We start from the raw sequence: 22,674 nt of genomic DNA, 5'->3' as shown, positions 1-22,674 counted from the left end.
ATTCAGAGCCGAACACAGACAAGGTTGGAGAAAACCTTTCAGAAGGTTTGGAAGAAGCAGGACCCTTTATAGACTCTTCCCAGACCATCATGGGTTTAAGATGTGACCAAGAACCTAGTTAATACTCTGTAGGAGCTCCAGAGATCATATGTAGAGGTGGGAGGAACTTGCAGAAGGTCAGCCGCCACTGCAGAACTCCACTCATCTGGACCATAGAGATGCATCTCCTCATTGAAGGACTCAAGTAAGAAATGAATTGCTAAGGAGGACAAAATACATTTCCACTGCATTAAAGGTTCCTAAGAGCACCATGAGTCCTTCCTACATGGAACATCTCTGGACCAAACAGGACTCTTCCTAGAGCTGGATGGTCACTGGTTGAGCTGCGGAGAACATGTGTGGGGAGAAATTAAATGTTCAATGAGATGTTTCTATTTGGTGACTGTACCCTAAAAACTAGTGATGATTGATCTGGAATCTCCACACACATCAGCATGGAGCTCAATCAGACTCACCATCAGGTTCCTCATCACCTCTTTCTCACATGGTTGCCAGCACCAGGACGAGTCCTGGTTGTTCCAAACTTCTACCATGTAACAATGCAGGATTTCATTGTGCCCTGAGGAACCTCCAATGCAGCAGAAATGGTTTGTAAGCATCCTCAGACTGAGCTTCTGAAACTCACAGCTCTGCAGCCAGTTCCTTTCACTTCCTCATGGTTTTCTGCTCTCATCTGCATTTTCAGCTGTTAGATCCTTATGTAGGTGTGTGTCGTTCCAAATACGCAGAATTTGATCCAGTCAAGTTGTAGAAACATCTCCAGAGAAACAGTGATGCTCCTCAGCTACATGTCAGGGTGGGAATACTTATGTTTGTGTGTGATATTTCAGGTGTTTTTTTACAGTGTAGACCACGTAGGTCTGGATTAAGAGGGATTAGCTGAATGTGACGTAGACGTGAAGTGAAAACCTACATTAGTACATGCACAGCGCCACCTGCTGGGCCTTCTGAATGCTTACATGGTCGCAGAGGAGAAGAAGTGTGAGGTGGAGCAGTGTTGGGAGTTATGAGCTATAGCATTGCTTCTCTTTACGCTTGTCTTGGAGGTCATTTTGAATTCTTTATTTCTGTCTGTAGAAGCTCATTTTTCTGTTTTCTTTCTGATTCTTAATCCTGCATTCAAATTTACTGTAATCACAGATTTTATTCCACTAAAGAGACTGAAAAAGAATTATATGTGGTTATTACTGTTAAAACAACTAATCTGAGTCAAGAGATTTCTACTGACTCTGAGTCTCAAGAGAGAGGAGGTGCCACGGTTAACAGCCTGGTGTGGATCCACCAACCCGTCTCTGAACGTTGACAAAACTAGAAGAGAGGTGGTTGTGGACTTCAGGAGAGCACAGAGCGGCCATTCTCCACTGAACATCGATGGATCCTCGGTGGAGATCGTCAAGAGCACCAAATTCCTTGGTGTTCACATGGCGGACAACCTCACCTGGTCACTCAACACCAGCTCCATCACCATGAAAGCCCAGCAGTGTCTCTTCCTCAGCGTTCTCAGGAAGTAAGCTCATCTCCCTCCCACAATCTTGACCTTGTTCTACAGAGGGACCATTGCGAGCATCTTGAGCAGCTGCATCACTGCCTGGTTTGGGAATTGCACCGTTTCGGATCGCAAGACCCTACAGAGGATAGTGAGGACAGCTGAAAAGATCTTCAGAGTCTCTCTCCCCTCTATCATGGACATTTACACCACATGCTGCATCCGCAAAGCAAACAGCATTGTGGACGAACACACACACTCCCCACACACCCCTCACACACACTCCTCACACACACACCTCACACCCCCACACACACACACACTCTTCACACACTCCTTACACACACACCTCACACACCCCCACACACACTCTTCACACACACTTCTCACACACACACACACACACACACCCTCACACACCCCTCACACATACCCCTCACACACACTTCTCACACACACCCCTTATCTGCATCTGCATCACAGCATGTAAAGACCAACCCACTACACCTCTAACTGCCCTCATGAAGAAGGAGGGAGAGAAGGAAGTGAAACTGGCGCTTCAGGGCTACGTGACCCACATGAAGAAGGGTGAAATACGCATTTAGAACATTCAAACCATCTTCCTACAGCTCCAGGGGACAGTACACCAACTCACACTAATGTCAAAATGGAGAAGAACCCAGTAGGTTCTCACTGTGTGAGACTTTATCTCACTTCAACTGATTATGGTTAAATAACTGCAGAGATTTTTCCAGATGAAGAACATCTTCAGTGTCTCGTTCCTCCTCCCGCTATCCCCCCCCCTGTGTCTGAGTTCTTGGTGGTCAGTAACGTGAGTTTGACTGATGTGATATTAATACCAGACTCCTCCAGCAGGCGGCGCTTTAACATTAATATCTCTTTAAGCAGAGGGAGGAGCTGCAGGGTTTTTGTCCATTTCTGAGTGAACAGGTTTCTCACAGACCTGATCATCTTTAGGGTGAAAAATCTTCCTGAAGGTGTTTTACAGTCGCAGAGTTCATCCAGTGTCTGTATTTCAGGATCTTCACTGCGTTCTCCTGTCATTCCTGAGGTAAGTTCATCCAGCTGAGCTGTTCGGCTAACAGTTAGAGGCTGAATCCTGAATGTCTTCCTGTTCCCTTCGAAGTGCACTACATTAGGGAGAGATAGAGTGGTGTAGTCACCCTGTGTAGTTCACTACCTAGTGAAAGAGGAGAGATTTGGGATTGGGTCTCAGTAACCCTGGTGGAGCTGCTAACCCGTAAACACAGGGTATTTTATAAACTGGATTTATTTACTGATTTATTTTACACTTTACAAGATTAATTTAATCGATATTACTAAGATATTTGATCTAATTAAAGGAATGTGATGATTTTCATTCATAATGAAATCTTCATATGTGATTTGAGCTCCTTTTCCAGGACCTTCTAATGGAGTCAGCAGAGGTCCACCCATGTTCCTGCAGAGAAGCTCCACATACTCCTGCTGTCTCACAGGTAACACCTGGTACCTACACTCAGGGGTGTGCGATATCGACCAAAAAATTATATCTCGATATTTACATATTTTTTATTTGATCGATAACGATAATTAGATGCTATTCAGCAGAGGGCGCTGTTGTGCTGGTAAATTGAGGAGGTCAGTGGACAGCCGCCTCCTAAAGTTCTTGATATTCTTCATATTCTGTGTGAGGGACACAAATTAATCTTCTTCCAATAAGTTTACATTTTCTCAACCTTTTATGGGCATTTTTTCATTTCAAATTAAAATTAAACAGTCAGTTACAATAATGAGAAAAAGAGAACAGTATTTTATAATATTACAACATAAAGAAATATATTTAACCAGCTTTTCTTGTGATATTGATCGATTATACGAAATGATATAAATGTTTACATTTTCTTCATCAGATGATGTCTGTATGATGACTCCGTAGATGTGTTTTGTTTGGGTTTTGTGATCTTCTCCATAAGGTCAAATCACACATCGTTAAAACAACAGTGACGGTATTATTGTAGAGGATATTTATCATACACCCCTGTCTACACTGTTCCATTCCATTCCACATTTCCACATGTTATAATAACCTCCATTCTTCTGGGAAGATGTTTTTTAGGTTCATCTCTGAACTAGCAGTGACTCAAAGTCTCTTCCCACTCATTTTTGTTTGGTCTCTCCGATATGGATCCTGGAATATCAGTCACACAGACACCAGGACGTGTATGAAAGATATCCAGTTTATTGATGGACAGAATGCATGTACAGACCTCCATGACGACTATGGGAGCGTTGAGTTACTTTTCAGAACATGGCCGTACTGTTCTTGGTCCCAGCAAGACAATATGCAAGGAAATATAAGAAGTCGCACACACACTAGGTAAACTGCTCCCGCTGGAATGACTTGGATAAGTGATTGGGAATATTAGCTAACAGTGCCTCCTTTAATTCTGAAAGAATAACGCTCTATTAAAATAATCAATCAGGGGACCAGGTGAGTATTCAGCAGGTTTCAGGGGCACGGATCATACACATTTTGAAAAAATATGGAATTTGATTTAAGTGATCTCCAGGTCTTGATGAGTATTGGGCGGGGGGTCGTTTTCATACTAATGCCGTATTCGTTTTTCGAAAAATACAAAATTAAGAATTTGTAACAAATATTTGATATAAAACTAAAGCTACATCTGCACTTATCCGGATACATTTGAAAACGTTTTTTGAAAATGGCTGAAACGTCTGAAAACGCTCACGTCCCTGTACTAAACATGAGCTGAAGGTATGATGATTCAACCCGCATCATTTCCTCCTGGTGTTTATTTACTGTCTGGCTTTTTGAAACGTCGCGGCTGTGACTAAAAAAGTCATAGTTTTCACAGTCTGAGGTTTTCAAATGTATCCACAGTCACCACCATTTAACTAAGCAAAGAGGTCAGAGCCTCACATTGGATAATTACTGCATGGATGATTATGTTTTAGCTGGCAACAAGTTTTTTAACCCCAACTGATGCAGTAAGTAGCTTCTCTTTCTTAAACAACCATGTCGGAAGGACATTGCTGAAACTGGGTTAAGAACTGTCCAACGCATTATTAAAAACTGGAAGGACAGTGAGGAACCGCCGTCTTCGAGGAAGAAATGTAGTCGAAAAAAGTCTTAACTTAAACTTTTGGTGAAATTAAATTGTAAAAAAAATAATCAGTAGAACTCACGGCTATGTTTAGTAGTGAAATTAAGAGCATTTCCACACACAATGTGAAGGGGACTCAAGGGATTGGGACTAAACAGCTGTGTAGCCTTAAGTCTTATCAGTGAGGATAATCGGGAAAAAGGCTTTAATTAGCTAGGGCGCATAAAGACTGGACTCTGGAGAAGTAGAAGGTCATGTGGTCTGATGAGTCCAGATTGACCCTGTTCCAGAGTGCTGGTGCATCAGGGTAAGAAGAGAGGCAGATAACCTGATACACCCATCATGACTAGTGCCTGCTGTACGAGCCTGTGGGGGCAGTGCTGTGATCTGGGGATGCTGCAGTCGGTCAGGACTCGGTTCAGCAAGGTTATGTTCCCTAAGAATGAGGTCAGCTGACTACCTGAATATACTGAAGGTTACTCCATCAATGGATTCCAAAATGACAATGTGAGGATTTATTTGGCTCAAATTGTGAAAGAGTTCAGGTTCAGGGAGCATGATGGTGAGATTGAACACCACAGAGTCCAGACCTTAACCCTTTTAAGAATCTTTGGGATGTGCTGAAGATGACTGAATGCAGACTTTCCCGTCATCAATACAACATCTTGGTAAAAATTTACTGCAACTCTGGACGGGAATAAATGTTGTGACATTGCAGAAGCTCATCAAAACGATGCCGCGGCGAATGCGTGCCGTATTCGAAGCTAAAGGAGTGTAGGACTTTTATTTTTGGACGAGCAGTATGTATCAGAGATTGTAAAGAACGCATGTTGTAGTTGCAACTTAAAATCATTAGATGTTAAATATGGTCTTAAAAATCTTTAGCGAAGTTTGCATATGGACAAGAAAATCTACCTGAGACTTCAAGAGGAAGAAACCATGAGAGGAACCAGGCTCAAAAGGGAACCTCATCCTCAACACTGAATGTCCATTTATTGCAGTTCATCATTGTTAAGGTGTGCAGTGATAGGCAGTTAAATGCAGCCTGTGGTCCTGAACCATGTAGCAGAGTGTTGACACCATCCAAAGCTCCACAGAGTGACCTTCAAACGAAGAGTACTTCATCCATTATTAGCAGATCAGAAGAGAGGAAAGGGACCGGAACACTGGTCACTGGTACGTCAGGAGCAGAGAGAGAGAGAGGTTGACAGGATGAGAGAAATATGAATTATTAAGCATTCTCCTTGTTCCATAAATGTTTATAGACACTGCACAGTGTGAGCAAGGTGTAAGTAGGGACTCTGGCAAGACTCGCTCTGGAGGCTAATTTAAAGGGCGAGTCAAAATCTCGCTCAGATGCAGTGCTTTATAGGTCAGTAGTAACAGTATTTTGTATTCGATGTAAGATTTAATTGATCGACTGATTAAAACAGGTGTGATGTGATCACATTTTCTGGTTTTAGTAAAGACTCTTACTGCTGCATTTTGCACTTAATGAATCACAGGTTTTGTATGTGATGGTACAAGTCTGTATTCCCTTGGTCTTTTGGTGTAGTAGATCAGCAGTAGTTGCTAAATTCATTTGTCTTATGGCTCTAGCTACAGCACAATTACCTGTCCAGCCTGGTGGGAGAAAAGAATAAGCAACATTACCACATTGTTCCTGGAGCCGTTATTGTGCAAAGGGGTATTGTCATGCTGGAACAGATTTTAGTCTCCTAGTTCCTAGTTCCTACTTCTGGTGAAGAACCACGTTTAGCTGGAAAAGTCATGTGTCCCAACTCCTTTGGGCAGATTGTGTATAGTGTTGATTTGCTACTTGTGCAAAATCTCCTGAAGGTCTAAATAATGGTGACCACTTTCATTTATAAATAATGTGCCTGACTGGCTTGTAGAACACGAGACTCAGGGTCTTCAAGCCCTGTGATAGGCAGTGAGTTTCATTAAAATAATTACAACCCCAATACAGAGAATGTTGTGACAAGGTGCACAGTGTGAAACAGAATGCAATGATTTCCAAGTGTCATAAATTCATATTCTATTCAATAAAATAAATGTATCTAATGTTTTGAGTAAGAATATATCAAATTTTAATTGAAAATAAGGTCATTTTGAATTTGATGGCTTCAAGAGATCTCACAAAAGTTAGTAGAGGGCCATGTTTACCACTGTGTAGCATTACACTTTCCATACAAATCCGGGAGTTGAGGAGACCAGTTGCTAAAGGTTTGGTATAGGACTGTTGTCTCATATGTGTCTGATACAGGATTCTAGCTGCTCAACAGTTCTGGGTGTCATTTGTTGTGTTTTTCATTTCATAATGCACCAAATATTTTTAAATGGTGAAAGGTCTAGACTGCAGGCAGGCCAGTTCAGCCCCTAGGACTCTTCCACTATGAAGTCTTGAAATTGTAATAGATGCAGTTTGCAGTTAGCATTGTTTAAATATGCAATGGAAGCGATTTTTGCTCTAAAACCTGTATATACTTTCAGCATTGATGGAGCTTTTTAAAATGTGCAAGCTGCCTATTCCACAGGAACTAATGACAAGCCTGACGGTCCCTCTCCTCTTTGTGGTGTCCATGGTTTGCTAAAAGAAATACAGATTTTGATTCTGACCACAGAACAGTTTTCCACTTTGTCTCTGTTTATTTGAAATGAGCTTTGGCTCAGAGAGGATGGAGGTCTTTCTGGATCATGTTCACTCATACCTTCTTCTTTGCACAATAGACCTTTATGTGAGTGACATAGCAAACTGTGTACACAGACAATGATTTCTGGATGTGTTATTGAGCCCATGCCGTGACTTCCATTATTACTCACACTAGTTTTGTTCTGATGCACAGACGGAAACTGCTGCAGATTCAGATGGAGGAATATCAGGCTCTGTGTATCAAATCAGCACTGTGGATGAACAAACACACGTAAAGAAGGCTGAACCTGATGATGAAGGCTATGTCTGTAAGTCAAAAGGACAAATACAAACCTGTGTCACTGCTTATCCTGGTCATGGTAGATTTAAAGCTTATCTCAGCAACACAGCTTCAGATCACTGATTTCCAGATTGTGTGATTTGTATGCTTTTAAATTTAGATGGTGAAATTCCAGGTGAAGAAACACCAGACCCTGAGGGACACATTAACCTCGTGGATGAACAGAAATATTTAAAAAAAGAAGAACCTGAAAATGAAGACTATCTCTGTAAGACAGCAGAGTGTATTCCTCCTACTGTTCTTTAGACGTTTACATGAGTTCAGATGTACTTGGTTGAATTTCAGGTGGAGAAACATCAGGCTCTATTGACACCATAGACCTAATGAGTGAATTTCATATCAAACTTATAAAAGAGGAAGAGTCTGAAGAAGAAGACTTTCCCTGCACAACACCAGAGTGGGGTAAAGTATCACTGACACTGTTGCACTTCTATTCTTTCTATTTCTTTACACCTCATTGTGAGTGAAGATAAATGTTTTGATTGTTACCTTGTTGTATCTGCTAAAACCTTTGGGCCACATGTTCAGTGCACAAATTGCAAGACTAGCTTGGGTCATCTTGGGTCATCTTGGGTTATCAGCAAACTTGACAATGGTGGTAGAGATGGAAGTGGCCACACATTGTCATAAGAGTACAATGAGTACAGAGGGGGCTAAAAACATAACCCTGGGGGCCTCAAGTGCTGAGGGTGTCTGTCCATCCTTTCTGCTTGTGGTCTGTTTGACAAGAAGTTCCACTGATAGAGATGGGCTAAGTAACAGGTCCTTCCACTTACTTGTGAGTTGCGGGGGTACAAGGGTCAATGCAAATTTCAGTAGGTCAAGGGTGTCAGGGAGAGAAGAGGTGATGAAGAGGTTTTGACCAGTGATTTATAACACTTAAACTGAGGTCAAGACTACTGGACTGAAACATTAAAAAGTGTTTAGCTCTTCTGCTCTGTCTTCACTGTTCTGGGTGTTTTTATCAGTTTATCAGTCTCAGTTCCTGACCCTGGCTCCCAAATACACTCTGTTGGATCTGAGACTCTAATTGCTCCAATCATGGCTCTCCACCTTTTTGCTGCTTTGCAAGCATTTTGGAATGCAGCCTTCTAGTCGCTCATGTTCTCTGTGGTGAACCTTACATTATAGCCATTGCTGCCAGGGCATGGATCTTCATAAGGTAGGTTGGTACCAATGATGCACCCTGCCTGCCTTAGTACAGTTTGAAGTCTGCACTTGTCTGGTTGGGAGGCTGCATAGAATGAATTCAAAGAATTCATGTGTGAATTAGCACAGGAGCTCCTGTGGCATATTGTGCTTTCTTCAGCTGGCAGAGAAAGTGCATCCTCTGTGGCACTTTTTTGTAGATGCTGGTCATTTTCTTCAGTATTCTTGCAGACTTGGAACGTGCAAGAACCAGTACTGGACACAGTACAATGTTGGATCTTGAGAGGAGGCAGAGAAGGATTGTCTTTTTTTTAATGTCCACTTCATTTTCAACTGTCTTGCTGTTATTAAACTTTGGGTTATTTTGTCTGCACTAGAGGCACAGTTGGTCCACTCAACATTGTTGAGTGCACTGCATGAGACTAAGGGGTCAACATATTCCTTCAACCGGGTCACAGGTGATTACGTTTGTGTTTTGGTCTTGGCCTAAAGAACTGGCTGAGTCTGTTGTGAAGGCGTTCTGGAGAGGATTCATTCATGGGTCCCGATGGAGATGAGGTGCTCCAGGATGTAAAACAGCGCCATGTTGGCTGCATCTTCCACAGACCTATTTGATCTGTAGTCACTAGGTAGATGGTGTTGATGGCTGGTTAATGAACTTCTTTATTGTGCAGTAAAAGTTGCCATGGGTGAAGTGTTGTCTGATCGGTGGCGATGGGGGTAGGGGTCTTTTGTCGTGAGTAAGGAGTTGCAGGACATTTGGTGTTGATGTGGAATGTGCTACTCAAAATAGTTTTTAGCTGTTTTGACCTACCTTGTCAATGTGTTTCTGTTTCAAGACGCATTAGAACTTGTACCTGGCCCTGACCACTTACATTCTGATTAAGCAGACACATGTTAATACTAGCAGTAAATGGGACCGTTGGCCACTTGGTCTTCCTGGGGATCCATCACAGCCCTAAGGCCTTCTTCACATCTGTTGTTAGTTTGATCTGGTAATTTAGAGTGCTTAAAAACTCAAACCCTCTCTCGCTTGTAATACTTTTATCACAGGCTGCCACTCCAAGGAATATGGGAGACTGATAAATTCAGGAGAGACGATGTATCAGAATGTTCTGCCAGCAAGTAGCCCCAGTATTGAGCAAGACATCTACCAGTGCTTTCATTGTGAGAAGAGTTTTACTGGCCAGAAGAATCTCAAAAGACACCTGCGCATTCACACAGGAGAAAAACGCCATCACTGCTCAGAGTGTGAGAAGAGTTTTGTTCGACAGAGCGATCTCCAGATACACCTGCGCAGTCACACAGGTGAGAGGCCACATCACTGCTCAGAGTGTGGGAAAGGTTTTGCCCAGCACAGCAATCTCCAAAGACACCAGCGCATTCATAATGGAGAAAAACCGTATCACTGCTCAGAGTGTGGGAAGAGATTTAAACAACAGAGTCACCTCCAGACTCACCAGCACATTCACACAGGAGAGAGACCGTATTACTGCTCAGAGTGTGGGAAGAGTTTCATTCAACAAAGTAACCTCCAGACTCACCAACGTGTTCATACCGGAGAGAAACCGTATCAGTGCTCAGAGTGTGGAAAGAGTTTTGCCAGACAGAGTATTCTCAAACAACATCAACGTGTTCACACAGGAGAGAAGCCCTATCACTGTTCAGATTGTGGGAAGAGTTTTATTCAACGAGGCGATCTCCAGACTCACCAGGTCATTCACACAGGAGAGAAACCGTATCACTGCTCAGACTGTGGGAAAAGTTTTGGGCATCCCAGTAGTTTTAAACGACACCAACAAGTTCACACGGGAGAGAAGCCTTATCAGTGCTCACAGTGTGGGAAGAGTTTTAATCGCCAGAGCACTTTCAAAGCGCACCAAGTCACTCACACAGGAGAAAAGCCTCATCACTGCTCACAGTGTGGAATGATGTTTGCCCATCACAGCAGTCTCCAACGACACCAACGCATTCACACAGGAGAGAAACGCTATCACTGTTCAGAGTGTGGAAAGAGTTTCGTTCAACAAAACGAGCTCCAGACTCACCAGGTCATTCACACAGGAGCGGTATATGACCTTCGAGTCATGCCGTTTGAAATCTGAACTTAAATGCACAATAATTGAACTGTGCATTTTGTGGTTTTGCAGAGAGCAATCCAAATTCTAAAATCTGTCGAATGCTATAAATGGGGATATATATATGTGATTATCTAAATGTCAAAATGAACTGATAATTCAGTCTGTATCTAGAACTGTTTCCTTTTCACTCTTTAAAATGAGATACTTTGGAAACCGTCACTGGTTCAGCAAGGGTGAACAAAGACTGCCTACTGATACAGTTAACAGAGGTGCGAGTGATGGAGAGATCCAGCAGGGGGTGCTGTGAACATTAAGTCCACTGTTAAGTGTCGAAGAGCAGTCCAGCTAAATGCCCTAGAGCCCACAGTGACTAAACAAAAACAAGGTACAACAAGGGAAATTGATGAACAATATAAAGAAGAGATTTGAAGGTGCAAGAGCTGCTCGATGGAGGAGGTTCTAGTAATAATACGGGCAGCTGAGTTCTGGACCAACTAATGATTATGAAGGAGTTTGTGAGGAAACGCAAACAGATGAGATTTTCCAACAATCAATGCACGATATTTGGAGGTCACTCGGTGCAGCTGGGGACGGTTTCTCTTCAATGCCTTGGGTGGTTCCATGAAATTCCAGAGTAAGAACGGGAGCTTTGAGGATGGATTGGACTGTAGTTAGTCAACAGTCTGCTGTGTACAGTCTACATTAAATCAGGACTACAGTTTGCTTCTGATCACCATCACTGTACCCCCCCAAACATCGTATATCTGTAATAAATGGACATTTGGTGCAACCCAGATGAGGATGGTTTCCCTTTCGAGTCTGGTTCCTCTCAAGGTTTCTTCCTTATGCCATCTCAGGAAGTTTTTCCTTCACCACAGTCACCACCGGCCGCTCATCAGGGACAAACCCAGACTCTTTACCTAAGAACATGTAGAAGTAAAGGAGTTTATTTGCGTTTTATGTAAAGTTTCAAGAATTCCTTTTAAAAGGAGAAATTCCTGACAATTCCGTATATCGAGGAAGTGAATGAATGAAGGATCGAAGGAATGAACTCATTTATGAATAAATACATTTAATGAATAAAAAATGCATGTATGCATTTAAGAAACACACAAGATAGTTCACGTATGCGGAATTAAGCTGAACAGTTAATAGAACAGGTTTAAAAAAAAAACACACTTATACACATCTGTATTACTCAAATGGGGTCTAACAAATTATTAAATTCCATTTTTTCACTGATTTAACTTTATCGGTTTCATAATCTAATTTAATCACACGCAATTTAATCAGTTTAATAAGTGTATTGCGTTCATTTGAATGATTTTATTTAATTTTGATATATTTTATTTATTTAAACCATTTTATTTAAAATTGTTTAAAAAAATGTAACCTGTTGATGTTCACAAATGTTAATAATAATAAAAGACATTCATAAAAAAAAGAAATGACAAGGAATTTTATGTTGAATTTCTTTTCCCTAACTGGTCCGAACTGGTCCGAACCGAACCGTGATTTTGTGTACTGTTCTGCCCCTAGTCCTGAGTATTGTACATTCAGTGAGATGGGCAGTTTGGGATGGATCTTAAAATGAAAGCTTGTTATTATGAGGATGTTTACAATGTTGTGCTGAAACCTGAGGTAAGGTGAGTGAACTTCAAGCTGTTTGTGTAGTGGCTGAATCCCAACTGGATCCCTATATTCCATTATGAGTATAGAGATACTCACATAGAGAACTTCACAGTAGATTAGAGTGGATTCAACTTAGTCATTGTGCAGAGTACAAATACAGAGCCAATGAAATGCAGTTAGCGATGTTTATAAATAGATCTAATCTAGTCTAATAGAGGCATGGACTCCACTAGACCACTGAAGGTTTGATTCATGACGTTCCTGAGCAACTTAAGAACTTAGAAGATGGATTTGGACTATAATTAATAACCAGTGGTGGACGAATCATGTAGTTAAGTTAAAGTAGATCCACTCTAAAAAATGTCTCCAGTAAAAGTGCTTCGTTTAAACTTTCACTTGAGTAAAAGTACAAAAGTTGTTGCCTTTAAATGTATTTAAGTATCTAAAGTATTGATTTATTATAACTATAATGTTCCTATTATCATTTTAGTTACAAGATTCTTTAATCACCTCAGTTTATGTGTAAAGACTCGAATGTGACTCTCAGCACACTGATCTATTAATAGAATGGTATTAATGACTCAAACACTGATTGATTTCTATTACAATGATCACGAGCCCAAAACCTTCAAATAAAAGTTTGTAAATGAGGTCACGTGTGTGGTGGTGAGTTCGAGTCTGGAGATTCTTCATCATTTATTCCTCTCTAAATGTTCTGCTTGATGTTGAACTGATGCTGAACTGTATGTTGGTGATCAGTAGATACACCAAGCGTCGATCAGAACACGTGTAAAACAGAGCGTGCGCTCGATCCTGATTGGTGACTCGCTGCGTGTTTCACCAGTTACGTTTTTTATCCTCATAAATAAAAGGAACGACTGATTTTACTACATGTAGTCGAGTAAAAAGTTAAATATTTGAGTTTGAAATGTAGTGAAGTTAAAGTTTCCTCACATGGAAATACTTCAGTAAAGTAGAGATACACAGAAAAAGTACAGTAATGAATTACATTTACTTCCCTTCAGTCTACTACTGATATCAACAGTGTGCTCAGGAACACAGGTTGCATTAAAAAGTTCTGCATTTATTCATCATTGAACCTTAACTATGAGGAAACTGTAATAATGGATATTGTGTTGAAGATGATGACGGCTTCCCTTTTGAGTCTGGTTCCTCTCAAGGTTTCTTCTCCATGAAGTCTCAGGAAGTTTTTCTTTCACCACAGTCGCCACTGGCTCACTTATTAGGGATTAAATTCAAATGATCAGGATGTACAGGCACTAAAATTATACATTCTATTAAACTTTATACCCTTTTTATCTTTGTAGAGATGCTTTAAGACAATGTCCATTGTTAAAAGAGCTCAACAATAAATTGGTTTGAAATGAAAAGTGATTTCTTATGAATGTTGAAATGTTTATAGTTTGGTTATTTCTCTATTTGTTGTTATATAAGATGTGTGTGGTTTATTTTCACTTCCCTGATATTTGAGATCTTTCTGGCACTTTCTGTGCTCAGGAGCATAAATACCTCAGCTGGAGTTCAGATTTTTTGAAACACCAGATCTGATTCTAAGCTCATCTTCAGACTTTGGCTGGTTTGACTGATCTGTTTGAGAGGTTTAGTATTATAACTCGGGTGTAAAGTGGTTGATTTGGGCAATTACTCGCGGCTGGGGTGAAATTAAAGCCGAGGTCGGGGGTGAGGAGGTGAGGAGGTGAGGCGGAGTCAGCAGCAGCGCTGCCCGGGGAGCAGTGACAGACTGAGGGAGGGAGTCATGGCGAAGTGGGGACACGGAGATCCGCGCTGGATCGTGGAGGAAAGAGCGGACGCTACGAATGTGAACAACTGGCACTGGTGGGGGTTTAATCCCGGTGTGTTAGTGTGAACACGTTTACTAAAAATATCTGCAGTTTATTCATCAAATGTTACTAATTACCGGGTTTAAAGTGTGTGTGTGTGTGTGTCTGTGTGTGTGTGTGTGTGTGTGTGAATGCCAAGACAGCTCTTTAAGAGGCAGCATGCATGTGTGTGTGTGTTTATTATTCATATTCCTATTATTATTATTATTATTATTATTATTATTATTAGTGGTAGCAATAGTATTATATAAAAATATAAAACTAATTCCTAAATTGTATTACAATTATTTAAAACATATTTATACTCATTTACACTAACAAAAAGTTTTTAATATTTATAATTTATACATTTTTGTGAAATATATATATATATGTGTGTGTGTGTGTGTGTGTGTGTGTGTGTGTGTGTGTGTATACACTATAAACACATATACAGAAGGTAAAATAAGTATTGAACATGTCACCATTTTTCTCAGTAAATATGTTTCAAAGCTGCTATTAACATGACATTTTCACCAGATGTTGGTAACAACCAAAGAACTGCATGAAGAAACTGGTTACTTGCATTGTTCAGGTTTGATTATGGCTCGATCTTCGACTGCATTACAGTCAGGTAATTGGCTGGACCATTCTAGCAGCTTTATTTTTTTTTCCTCTGAAACCAATTGATGTGCACCCATATTTCATCTTCATCGTCCTGGTAGATGGCAGCAGATTTTTTATCAAGAATGTCTCGGTACATTTTTCCATTCATCCTTCCTTCAATTATATGAAGTTTGCCAGTACCGTATGCTGGAAAACAGCCCCACACCATGATGTTCCCACCTCCAAACTTCACTGTTGGTCTGGTGTTTTTGGGGTGATGTGCAGTGCCTTTTGTCCTCCAAACATGGTGTGTATTATGGCATCCAAAGAGTTCAATTTTGCGCTCATCTGACCAGACTTTATTCTCCGAGTATTTCACAGGTTTGTCCATATGTTGTGCAGCAAACATTAAATGAGCTTCAACATGCGTTTTCTTCAGAAATGAAGTCTTGGTGGTGAAATGCATTAATTATTGTTTCCTTTGAAACAATTGTACCTGCTAATTCCAGGTCTTTCTGAAAATTTCCACAAGTGGTCCGTGACTCTTGGACAAATCTTCTGATGTAACTGTTTTTACTCTTCTGTTTGAAATCTTGTGAGGAGCACCTGGTCGTATCACCTGGACAGTTTATGGTAAAATTATGTTCTTTCCACTTCAGGATTATGGCCCCAGTGCTCACTAGAACATTCAGAAGTGTAGAAATTCTTCTGTAACCAATGCTATCAGTATATTTTGCAACAATAATGTTGTGAAGGTCTCGAGAGCGCTCTTTGCTTTTGCCCATCATAAAGTGTTTCTTGTGTGACACCTTGGTAATGTCAATAGTAGCACCTTTAGGAATATATTTACTGAGAAAAATGATTCGGGTGTAAAAATGATGAAAGCATCCAGTCAGAATGTCTCCTCAGGATGAAAATCAGATGTTGAGGAATTAAATCCTCCTCAGTGTCCCTGTATTAATGCTTTATAACCATTTTATTCTGTTCCAGTAAAGCTCGGTATGTTGAGCGATCTCCTCCCCCCGCTGTACACCCACTGTCCCCGTGCTAGCCAGAGAAGCCTCTGGAATTCTGTTCCTCTGTTCCTGGAGGCCATTAATAGAAACGTGTCATGTGGAGACAGGAGGAGCAGATGGTCAGATAGTCGAGTACAGAGCATGAGATGAGGAGAACTCTGTGTCCCCCAGGATTTCTGTATATTCAGAAACATGTTTCATGTAGAAGGTCGTTCTTCGTACCAAGAACTCTTATAAACACACTGCGGTGTTTTAATCCTTTTACATCACAGTTACAAAACAACACATCATACTTTTATCACATCATCTTTGCCATCTGCAGTTACTTCCTATTCTTATTTATATTATAGCAGCTATAAATGGTGTTCCTTTACGCCCTCAGATAGTGAGCTGTTGCTATAGAAACAGCAGGGAATTATAATCAAGAGAATTAATCAACACCTTCTGACCACAACATCTACACCTCCAGATTCTCTCTGGATGCGTTCTTCTTTGGCATCGTTTCATGCAAGGTCTCAAAACTTCTAGAGTTGACTGATTTCAGTTATTTCATTATTAAACCTCAATACAGGACAGAACGTGATGTCTCATCCTGGTCCCAGGAGATCCTGAACGAGCTTCTCCTTAGAGTCCATGTGGAAAATGAAGATGGTTTTTGCCAAATCACGGACGTTTCTAAGATTGAGGGCGAGGCATCAATTAACAACCGTAAAGGCAAACTCATCTTCTTCTATGAGTGGACCATTACTGCTTCCTGGACCGGTATGTTCACACTGCAACACCCAGGTGATGGGATTGTACTTTGGACAGCAATATGAAACTTGATTTCTTTATCTCCGTTTTCTTTCAGGAACCTCAAAAAAAGGGATTAAGTACAAGGGGAAAGTGGAGGTGATGAACCTCTCAGATGAAAATGACATGGATGACCTGGATGTGAGTCAATAAAGGATTATAACATCTACTTTTAAATCTGTATTATATAAGCCATTTACTGACTTGTGACTCGAGTCAGGAAAAAAGTCTGATTCAGTGAAAGATTTGTGACTTGACTCAGACTCAGAGCCAATCCATGGAGACTGAGGGTCTGTAGAAATATATTGACTCTGAGGCAGTAAACATTTCTTGAGACTCAGGGTCAGTAGAAATCTAATGATTCAATGTCAGTAAAAATCTCTTTGGATTCAGAGTCAGTAAAATTCTTCTTAGACTCCGAGTCAGTAGAAATCTCTTCAGAGTCAGAGTGGAAGAGTGTGACTTGACTCAGAGTCATAAAAACCCATTCACTGCTACTCATTTCACTTCACCAGCAGGAACATGAACATGACGTATAATTCTCTGTACAGATCTGCATCACAGCATGTAAAGACCAACCCACTACACCTCTAACTGCCCTCATGAAGAAAGAGGGAGAGAAGGAAGTGAAACTGGCTCTTCAGGGCTACGTGACCCACATGAAGAAGGGTGAAATACGCATTTAGAACATTCAAACCATCGCTTTTTTTATGAATTTATTAATGCGATTTAGATTATGTGGTGTTTAATATTGGTTTAATGTTTGTAGAGTTTTCTCAGGGCATGATTCTGCCTAAAGCTCCAGGGGACAGTACACCAACTCACACTAATGTCAAAATGGAGAAGAAGAACCAAGTAGGTTCTCACTGTGTGAGACTTTATCTCACTTTATGTTAAACAATTGATTGTTAAATAACTGCAAACATTTTGCCCTCATGATGATAGAGCTTTAAGTGTATAAAGAACATCTACAATGTCTCGGTCATCCACAGAGTGGCTCCTCCACTGCTTCAGAATCACCCATCTCTGGAGTAAAAATCCCGACGGCCTCGTTTAGTCTGAGCGAGACGTTCCTCACTTCACCTGAGGAGCTTTACAGAGTTTTCCTCAACCAAGAGGTCAGAGGTTTTTTCTCTCAGGCTTCCTCCTTTCATTCAGAGAAATTATCCTTATTTTTTACATCTGTAGTGTTCAATGAACTTTGTAAACGTGTGTATGATCATAGGGACAGAACTGTGTGTTATTACAAACATGCAACCTGATATTATGGTTTACAATAAATCAATATGATAATAATATTAATAAAACAAATAATATACTTTATAAGATATATAGATTTAATACAAAATATTAAATAGATGACTGACATCTACATCTAGGTTGTAGGTCTGGCAGAGGCAAGTAGGTTTTGGGGTCAAATATCCTGCTATCAGACAAAATGTACCTTTGTCATTGCTGAATTTTTCATTGACCTGCTGGTATTTTTGGTGGACAAGTTTCTTAAATGGTTTTGTTGAATGTTTGTAGATGGTTCAGGCGTTCACACACCTCGCTGCCTGTGTGGATGGAGTGCGAGGAGGACAGTTCCGGCTGCTGGAGGGAAATGTGCATGGGGAGTTTGGTGAACTTGTGAGGACTGAAAATACTTATTTTACCTGAGAAATTCTACCTCAAAACTTTACCTAGAATATTTCTATCACAACTCTTACTTTACACTTATGCCTCACACTTTTACCTCACAACTTTTGCCTCACATTTTTATCTCACGACTGTATCTCAAATATTTTCTCACAGTTTTTCACACCTAATCTTTACCTTCCAAATTTCTCTCACAAATCTTTACCTCACACTTTAACCTCACATATTTCACTTGGAACCTTTGCTTCTGAATTTTACCTCACACATTTTTCTCACAACTTTAACCTCACACTTTTACCTCACATATTTCTCTTAGAACCTTTGCCTCTGAATTTTACCTCACACATTTATCGCATACATTTTCCCTCAAATATTTTTTTTGACAAATTATGCCTCACATAATCCTACCACAACGTTTACCTCACATAATCCTTTTACAAATTTTACCTCACATAATCCTTTCACATGTATCAAACACATTTGCCGCACATACTTCTCTCACAACTTTTACCTCACACTTTTGCCGCAAATACTTCTCGCACAGCATTCTCACGTATCTCACATGTCTCTTACATCATTGCCTGACAATTTTACCTCAAATATTTCTCTCAGCTTTTACTTAACGTATTTCTCATACAAATTTTACCTTACATAGATCTTTTACAACTTTTGACTCTCACATTTCACTCACATCTTTACCTCACACTTATTCCTCACACTTTTAACTAACATTTTCTCCCACAACTTCTGCCTCACACGTTTACTTCACAGATGTATCTTGCAACTTTTCCTTTCAATTTCTATCTCACACATTTTTCCCCAATTTTTTTTTTTGCTCCACACTTTTACCTCACATATTTTGCTAACAACTTTTACCTCATACATTTGATACTTTTGCCTCACTTCTGCTCTGTGATTTTACCTCACATATTTCTCTCACAACTTTTGCCTCAAATTTTTTACCTCACATTTCTCTCACAACTTCTGCCTCAAACTTTTACCTCACATTTTTTCTCTCAAACATTTAACTTCACATTTTTACCTCACATTCACATTTTACTCACTAGTTTTACTCAGTAACTCTGCCTTACAATTTTACCTCGCATATTTCTCTAATTTTGTGGCCTAATTTTACTTCACGTATTTCTCTCACAATATTTGCCTTAACATATTTCACCAAAACATTTTTTTCAGACATATACCTTTGTTTGAGTTGAGTCAAATGTTTAACTCAAATCTCGATTTTCAGATGTATTATATTATTTATACTTTTTTAATTTCAATCTTTTTCTTCACAGGTCCCAAACCAGAAGGTTGTCATGAGGTGGAGGTTTTCATCTTGGCCTGCAGGTGTGTGTACTCAAGAAAATGTATTAGTGTACCGTTTTGGGCAAAAGTTTGTACACCTTGCAGTGGAATTATAATAGGCCGAGGGGGGGATTCATGGAGCTGGCTTTGTGAATAGTAATGCTAGAACAGGTTTGGGTCTTCTAGTCCAAGTGAACTACATGCTACCACATCCAAAGACATCCTACACACTTGTGTGCCTCCAACCTTGTGGGAAAAATTTGGGGAAGAACCATATGGCTGGAATAGTTTAGGGCATATAGTGTATAAATATAAAAATGCCTTTTAATATGAGATATTTTCCATGTTTAAAGCTAATCATTAAGATTGAAGTGATTCCGGTTTAAAATATTAGATTTAACTTTGTTTATTTGTAAAAACTGCAAAAATGGAATGATAGAAGACCCTTCTAACGCCCCAATATAAAAAATCGTGAGGTAAAAACTTTGCACAGAATCGTAGAATCTGTGCTCTTGCTGTATTTTTGAGGAAGAGTTTAATCCATGGTTTTATGCATCTGAAAGAGAAGTTGCAGCTTTCCACGGATTACGTTTTAGTCGTTATGATGTTTTATTTGTTGTATGATTTTTCCAGGACACTTCTCTACGGTCACGCTGCACTTCACAGCCCGAGGCGGTGAGACGGAAGTGTCGCTGGAGGCTAAAGGCGTTCCCCGCAGTGAGGAGGAGAGAATGAAGCAGGGATGGCAGAGATATTACTTTGATGCCATTAAACAAACTTTCGGTTATGGAGCTCGGATCTGCTGAGCCGCAGCTTTACCTGTGACACTTGAGACTCCTATAAATATCGAAAAAAAAAAAAGTGTGTTGCACAAGCCGCAGCGTTGAAACGTCGGCAGGTTACATGCGTGCATTAGTACGATTTGGTACAACTACACACACACCAAGTGTACCGGTTCACTAGGTAACGTCTGAATCAGTTCATTGGTAAACTGATGGTTTGTTTCACAACCACTTTTACTTCCATTGCTGCAGTTGAGTTATTCAATTAACAATTTCAACGTCAAATAAATTTGTAAAGACACTCTGAGGCTCAGTGTTGTTCACCTAGCATCAAACTTACCATCATGACATCTCAATTTGCGGGTGTGCAAAAGTATTGGCACCCAGCAAACATATCCACTGAGTATCAATACAAGGATTCTGACCAGTCTGGTCCATCCAGGATGTCCAAGTTGTCTTTTGTACACATTATGCATAAATAAATATATAACATTTAAATCTGTAAATGTATTTCTTCCTCCACATCTCAAAACACTGTTCAGGTCTTTCTACCCTGTGAAACGCATTCTGGATTTCAGTGGCATCGAAAACGTTAGTGTAAGTAAAAGTGTGAAGAAATCTTTGCTCTTTCTCTGCAGGACGATCAGAACTTTGTTAGCGATGTTTAATGGGACATTTTTTTTATATGTGATCTAATCCTGAGATAGAGAACAATAAACGCAGGAATGAGTTGAGCAAAAATGTCAGGGTTTTTGATTCCACACAGGATTTTGGTGTTTAAAGATACCGAGCTCGAAAACAGCACCAAATCAGTCAGGGTTCATTACAAGTGTATATTTGCATTATTATACTGCAACCTGTAGGACAGGCAGAGTTAATAATAATAAAGGGGTACAGGTAGAGGGGGGCCAATACTTTAAACAGGACCCATTTACCTACTGCACCAACGTGAACCAGTTTAGCTGTTAATTAACACACAAACAATATTATTCATAAAGAGAGACAGACAGTCAGACAGACAGAGAGAGACAGACTGAGAGACATGTTTGTTAATTAACAGCTAAACTGGTTCGGAGAGAGAAAGAGAGAGAGAGAGAGAGAGAGAGAGAGAGAGAGAGAAAGTGACAGACAGACAGAGAAAGAGAGAGAGAGACAGACTGAGAGACATGTTTGTTAATTAACAGCTAAACTGGTTCGAGAGAGAGAGAGAGAGAATGACAGACAGACAGTCTGAGAGACAGAAAGAGAGACAGACAGAGACAGAATATGAAAGAGAGACAAAGAAAGATAAAGACAGTGAGCATGTGAAAGAGTCAGACAGAGTATAGACAGACAGACAGACAGACAGACTGAGACGGGGGGGATTCACAGAGGCGCCAGTGAGCTGATTTGTTTACTGCAGGTGTCGTGCACGTCACCAGGATGTGTGTGTGCGTCTCTGATTGGACAGAAGTCGCCCTCGTGAACGTCTCCTATTTGCTGACTTATTTGTCGTTGCACTCCGCCATTAGTGGAACAGTAAAACCCGGAAACGAGTTATAAAACCTAACCACATTCCGCCTGACCCCGCCTCTCGCATTCTGATAGGGCAGTATTCTCCGTGTTCTGCTATCTGATTGGATGAGAGTCTTCCTTTCTCTTTGGGCATCCAATAGTAGCGAGGTTTTTTCGGAGTACGGGTGGAGGAACCGCCTACGACCGGCCAGTAGGAATCAGATCCGAGCTTTGTACCAGCGAGCGGTTCGGCGGGGTGAACTCTGGGCTCGGGTTTAAGCGGAACCGCGTGGAGTCCTTTGTGGAGAAGTTTATCCGGAATTAAGTTTGTCCTTTAATGTGCTCTGACTAAAGCCTGGGGGGGTCTGATAGACCGGAAACGGAACTTGTGCGAGCTTCATGCTAATGTTTCGTTAGCGTGCTAGTATTGTTTTTGCTAACTAGCTGCACTTGACACTAGCTAGGTGTGTGTGTGTGTGTGTGTGTGTGTGTGTGTGTGTGAGTGTGAGAGAGAGAGAGAGAGAGAGAGAGATGTTTTGAGCCCTGGACTGCAGTCTTGCTAGCTGATTAGCTGTGTGTGAGTGTGAGTGAGCTGAGTGATGTTCTAGTCAGTCAGCTGGTTATCTTTATCTCAGTCTTATTGTCCTGATGGGAAAAGGAAGCAGGAT

The 22,674-nt window shown here is 40.6% G+C and overlaps 3 protein-coding genes across 7 annotated transcripts in view; all 3 read left to right on the top strand.

Annotated features, from left to right (window-relative positions):
- Window positions 1-2,444: 2,444 nt before the first annotated feature.
- On the top strand, window positions 2,445-12,318 carry LOC124376611 (zinc finger protein 664-like). 5 transcript variants are annotated; one of them, XM_046835784.1, is made up of 6 exons: window positions 2,445-2,618; window positions 2,971-3,045; window positions 7,521-7,635; window positions 7,768-7,875; window positions 7,953-8,069; window positions 9,870-12,318. In XM_046835784.1, exons 2-6 carry the CDS (start codon window positions 2,980-2,982, stop codon window positions 10,919-10,921), a joined length of 1,458 nt encoding a protein of 485 aa, XP_046691740.1. In that variant the 5' UTR covers window positions 2,445-2,618; window positions 2,971-2,979; the 3' UTR covers window positions 10,922-12,318. The 5 variants fall into 5 exon arrangements, with proteins under 5 accessions (XP_046691740.1, XP_046691741.1, XP_046691742.1 ...); XM_046835785.1 differs by having other exon boundaries at window positions 2,959-3,045; XM_046835786.1 differs by having other exon boundaries at window positions 2,445-2,818; window positions 2,959-3,045.
- sel1l (SEL1L adaptor subunit of ERAD E3 ubiquitin ligase) overlaps window positions 5,861-22,674 on the top strand; it is a 28,911-nt gene continuing 12,097 nt past the window's right edge. The window contains exons 1-2 of the mRNA XM_046835777.1: window positions 5,861-5,877; window positions 22,516-22,674. The exon at window positions 22,516-22,674 is cut by the window's right edge and continues 83 nt beyond it. Of these exons, the coding sequence (XP_046691733.1) occupies window positions 22,655-22,674 (20 nt within the window). The 5' untranslated portion in view covers window positions 5,861-5,877; window positions 22,516-22,654. The remainder of the gene's footprint in view (window positions 5,878-22,515) is intronic.
- ahsa1a (AHA1, activator of heat shock protein ATPase homolog 1a) lies at window positions 14,109-21,010 on the top strand. The gene is made up of 9 exons (XM_046835807.1): window positions 14,109-14,386; window positions 16,564-16,754; window positions 16,843-16,925; window positions 17,336-17,453; window positions 17,554-17,639; window positions 17,777-17,902; window positions 18,312-18,413; window positions 19,721-19,772; window positions 20,364-21,010. The coding sequence occupies exons 1-9, from the start codon at window positions 14,307-14,309 to the stop codon at window positions 20,534-20,536; spliced, it is 1,011 nt and encodes a 336-aa protein (XP_046691763.1). The 5' UTR covers window positions 14,109-14,306; the 3' UTR covers window positions 20,537-21,010.

The sequence above is a fragment of the Silurus meridionalis genome, chromosome 23 (assembly GCF_014805685.1).
Source record: "Silurus meridionalis isolate SWU-2019-XX chromosome 23, ASM1480568v1, whole genome shotgun sequence".
NCBI lineage: Eukaryota > Metazoa > Chordata > Actinopteri > Siluriformes > Siluridae > Silurus > Silurus meridionalis.
Note: the sequence above shows the minus strand (reverse complement) of the source record. Positions and strands in the feature narration are given on the sequence as shown.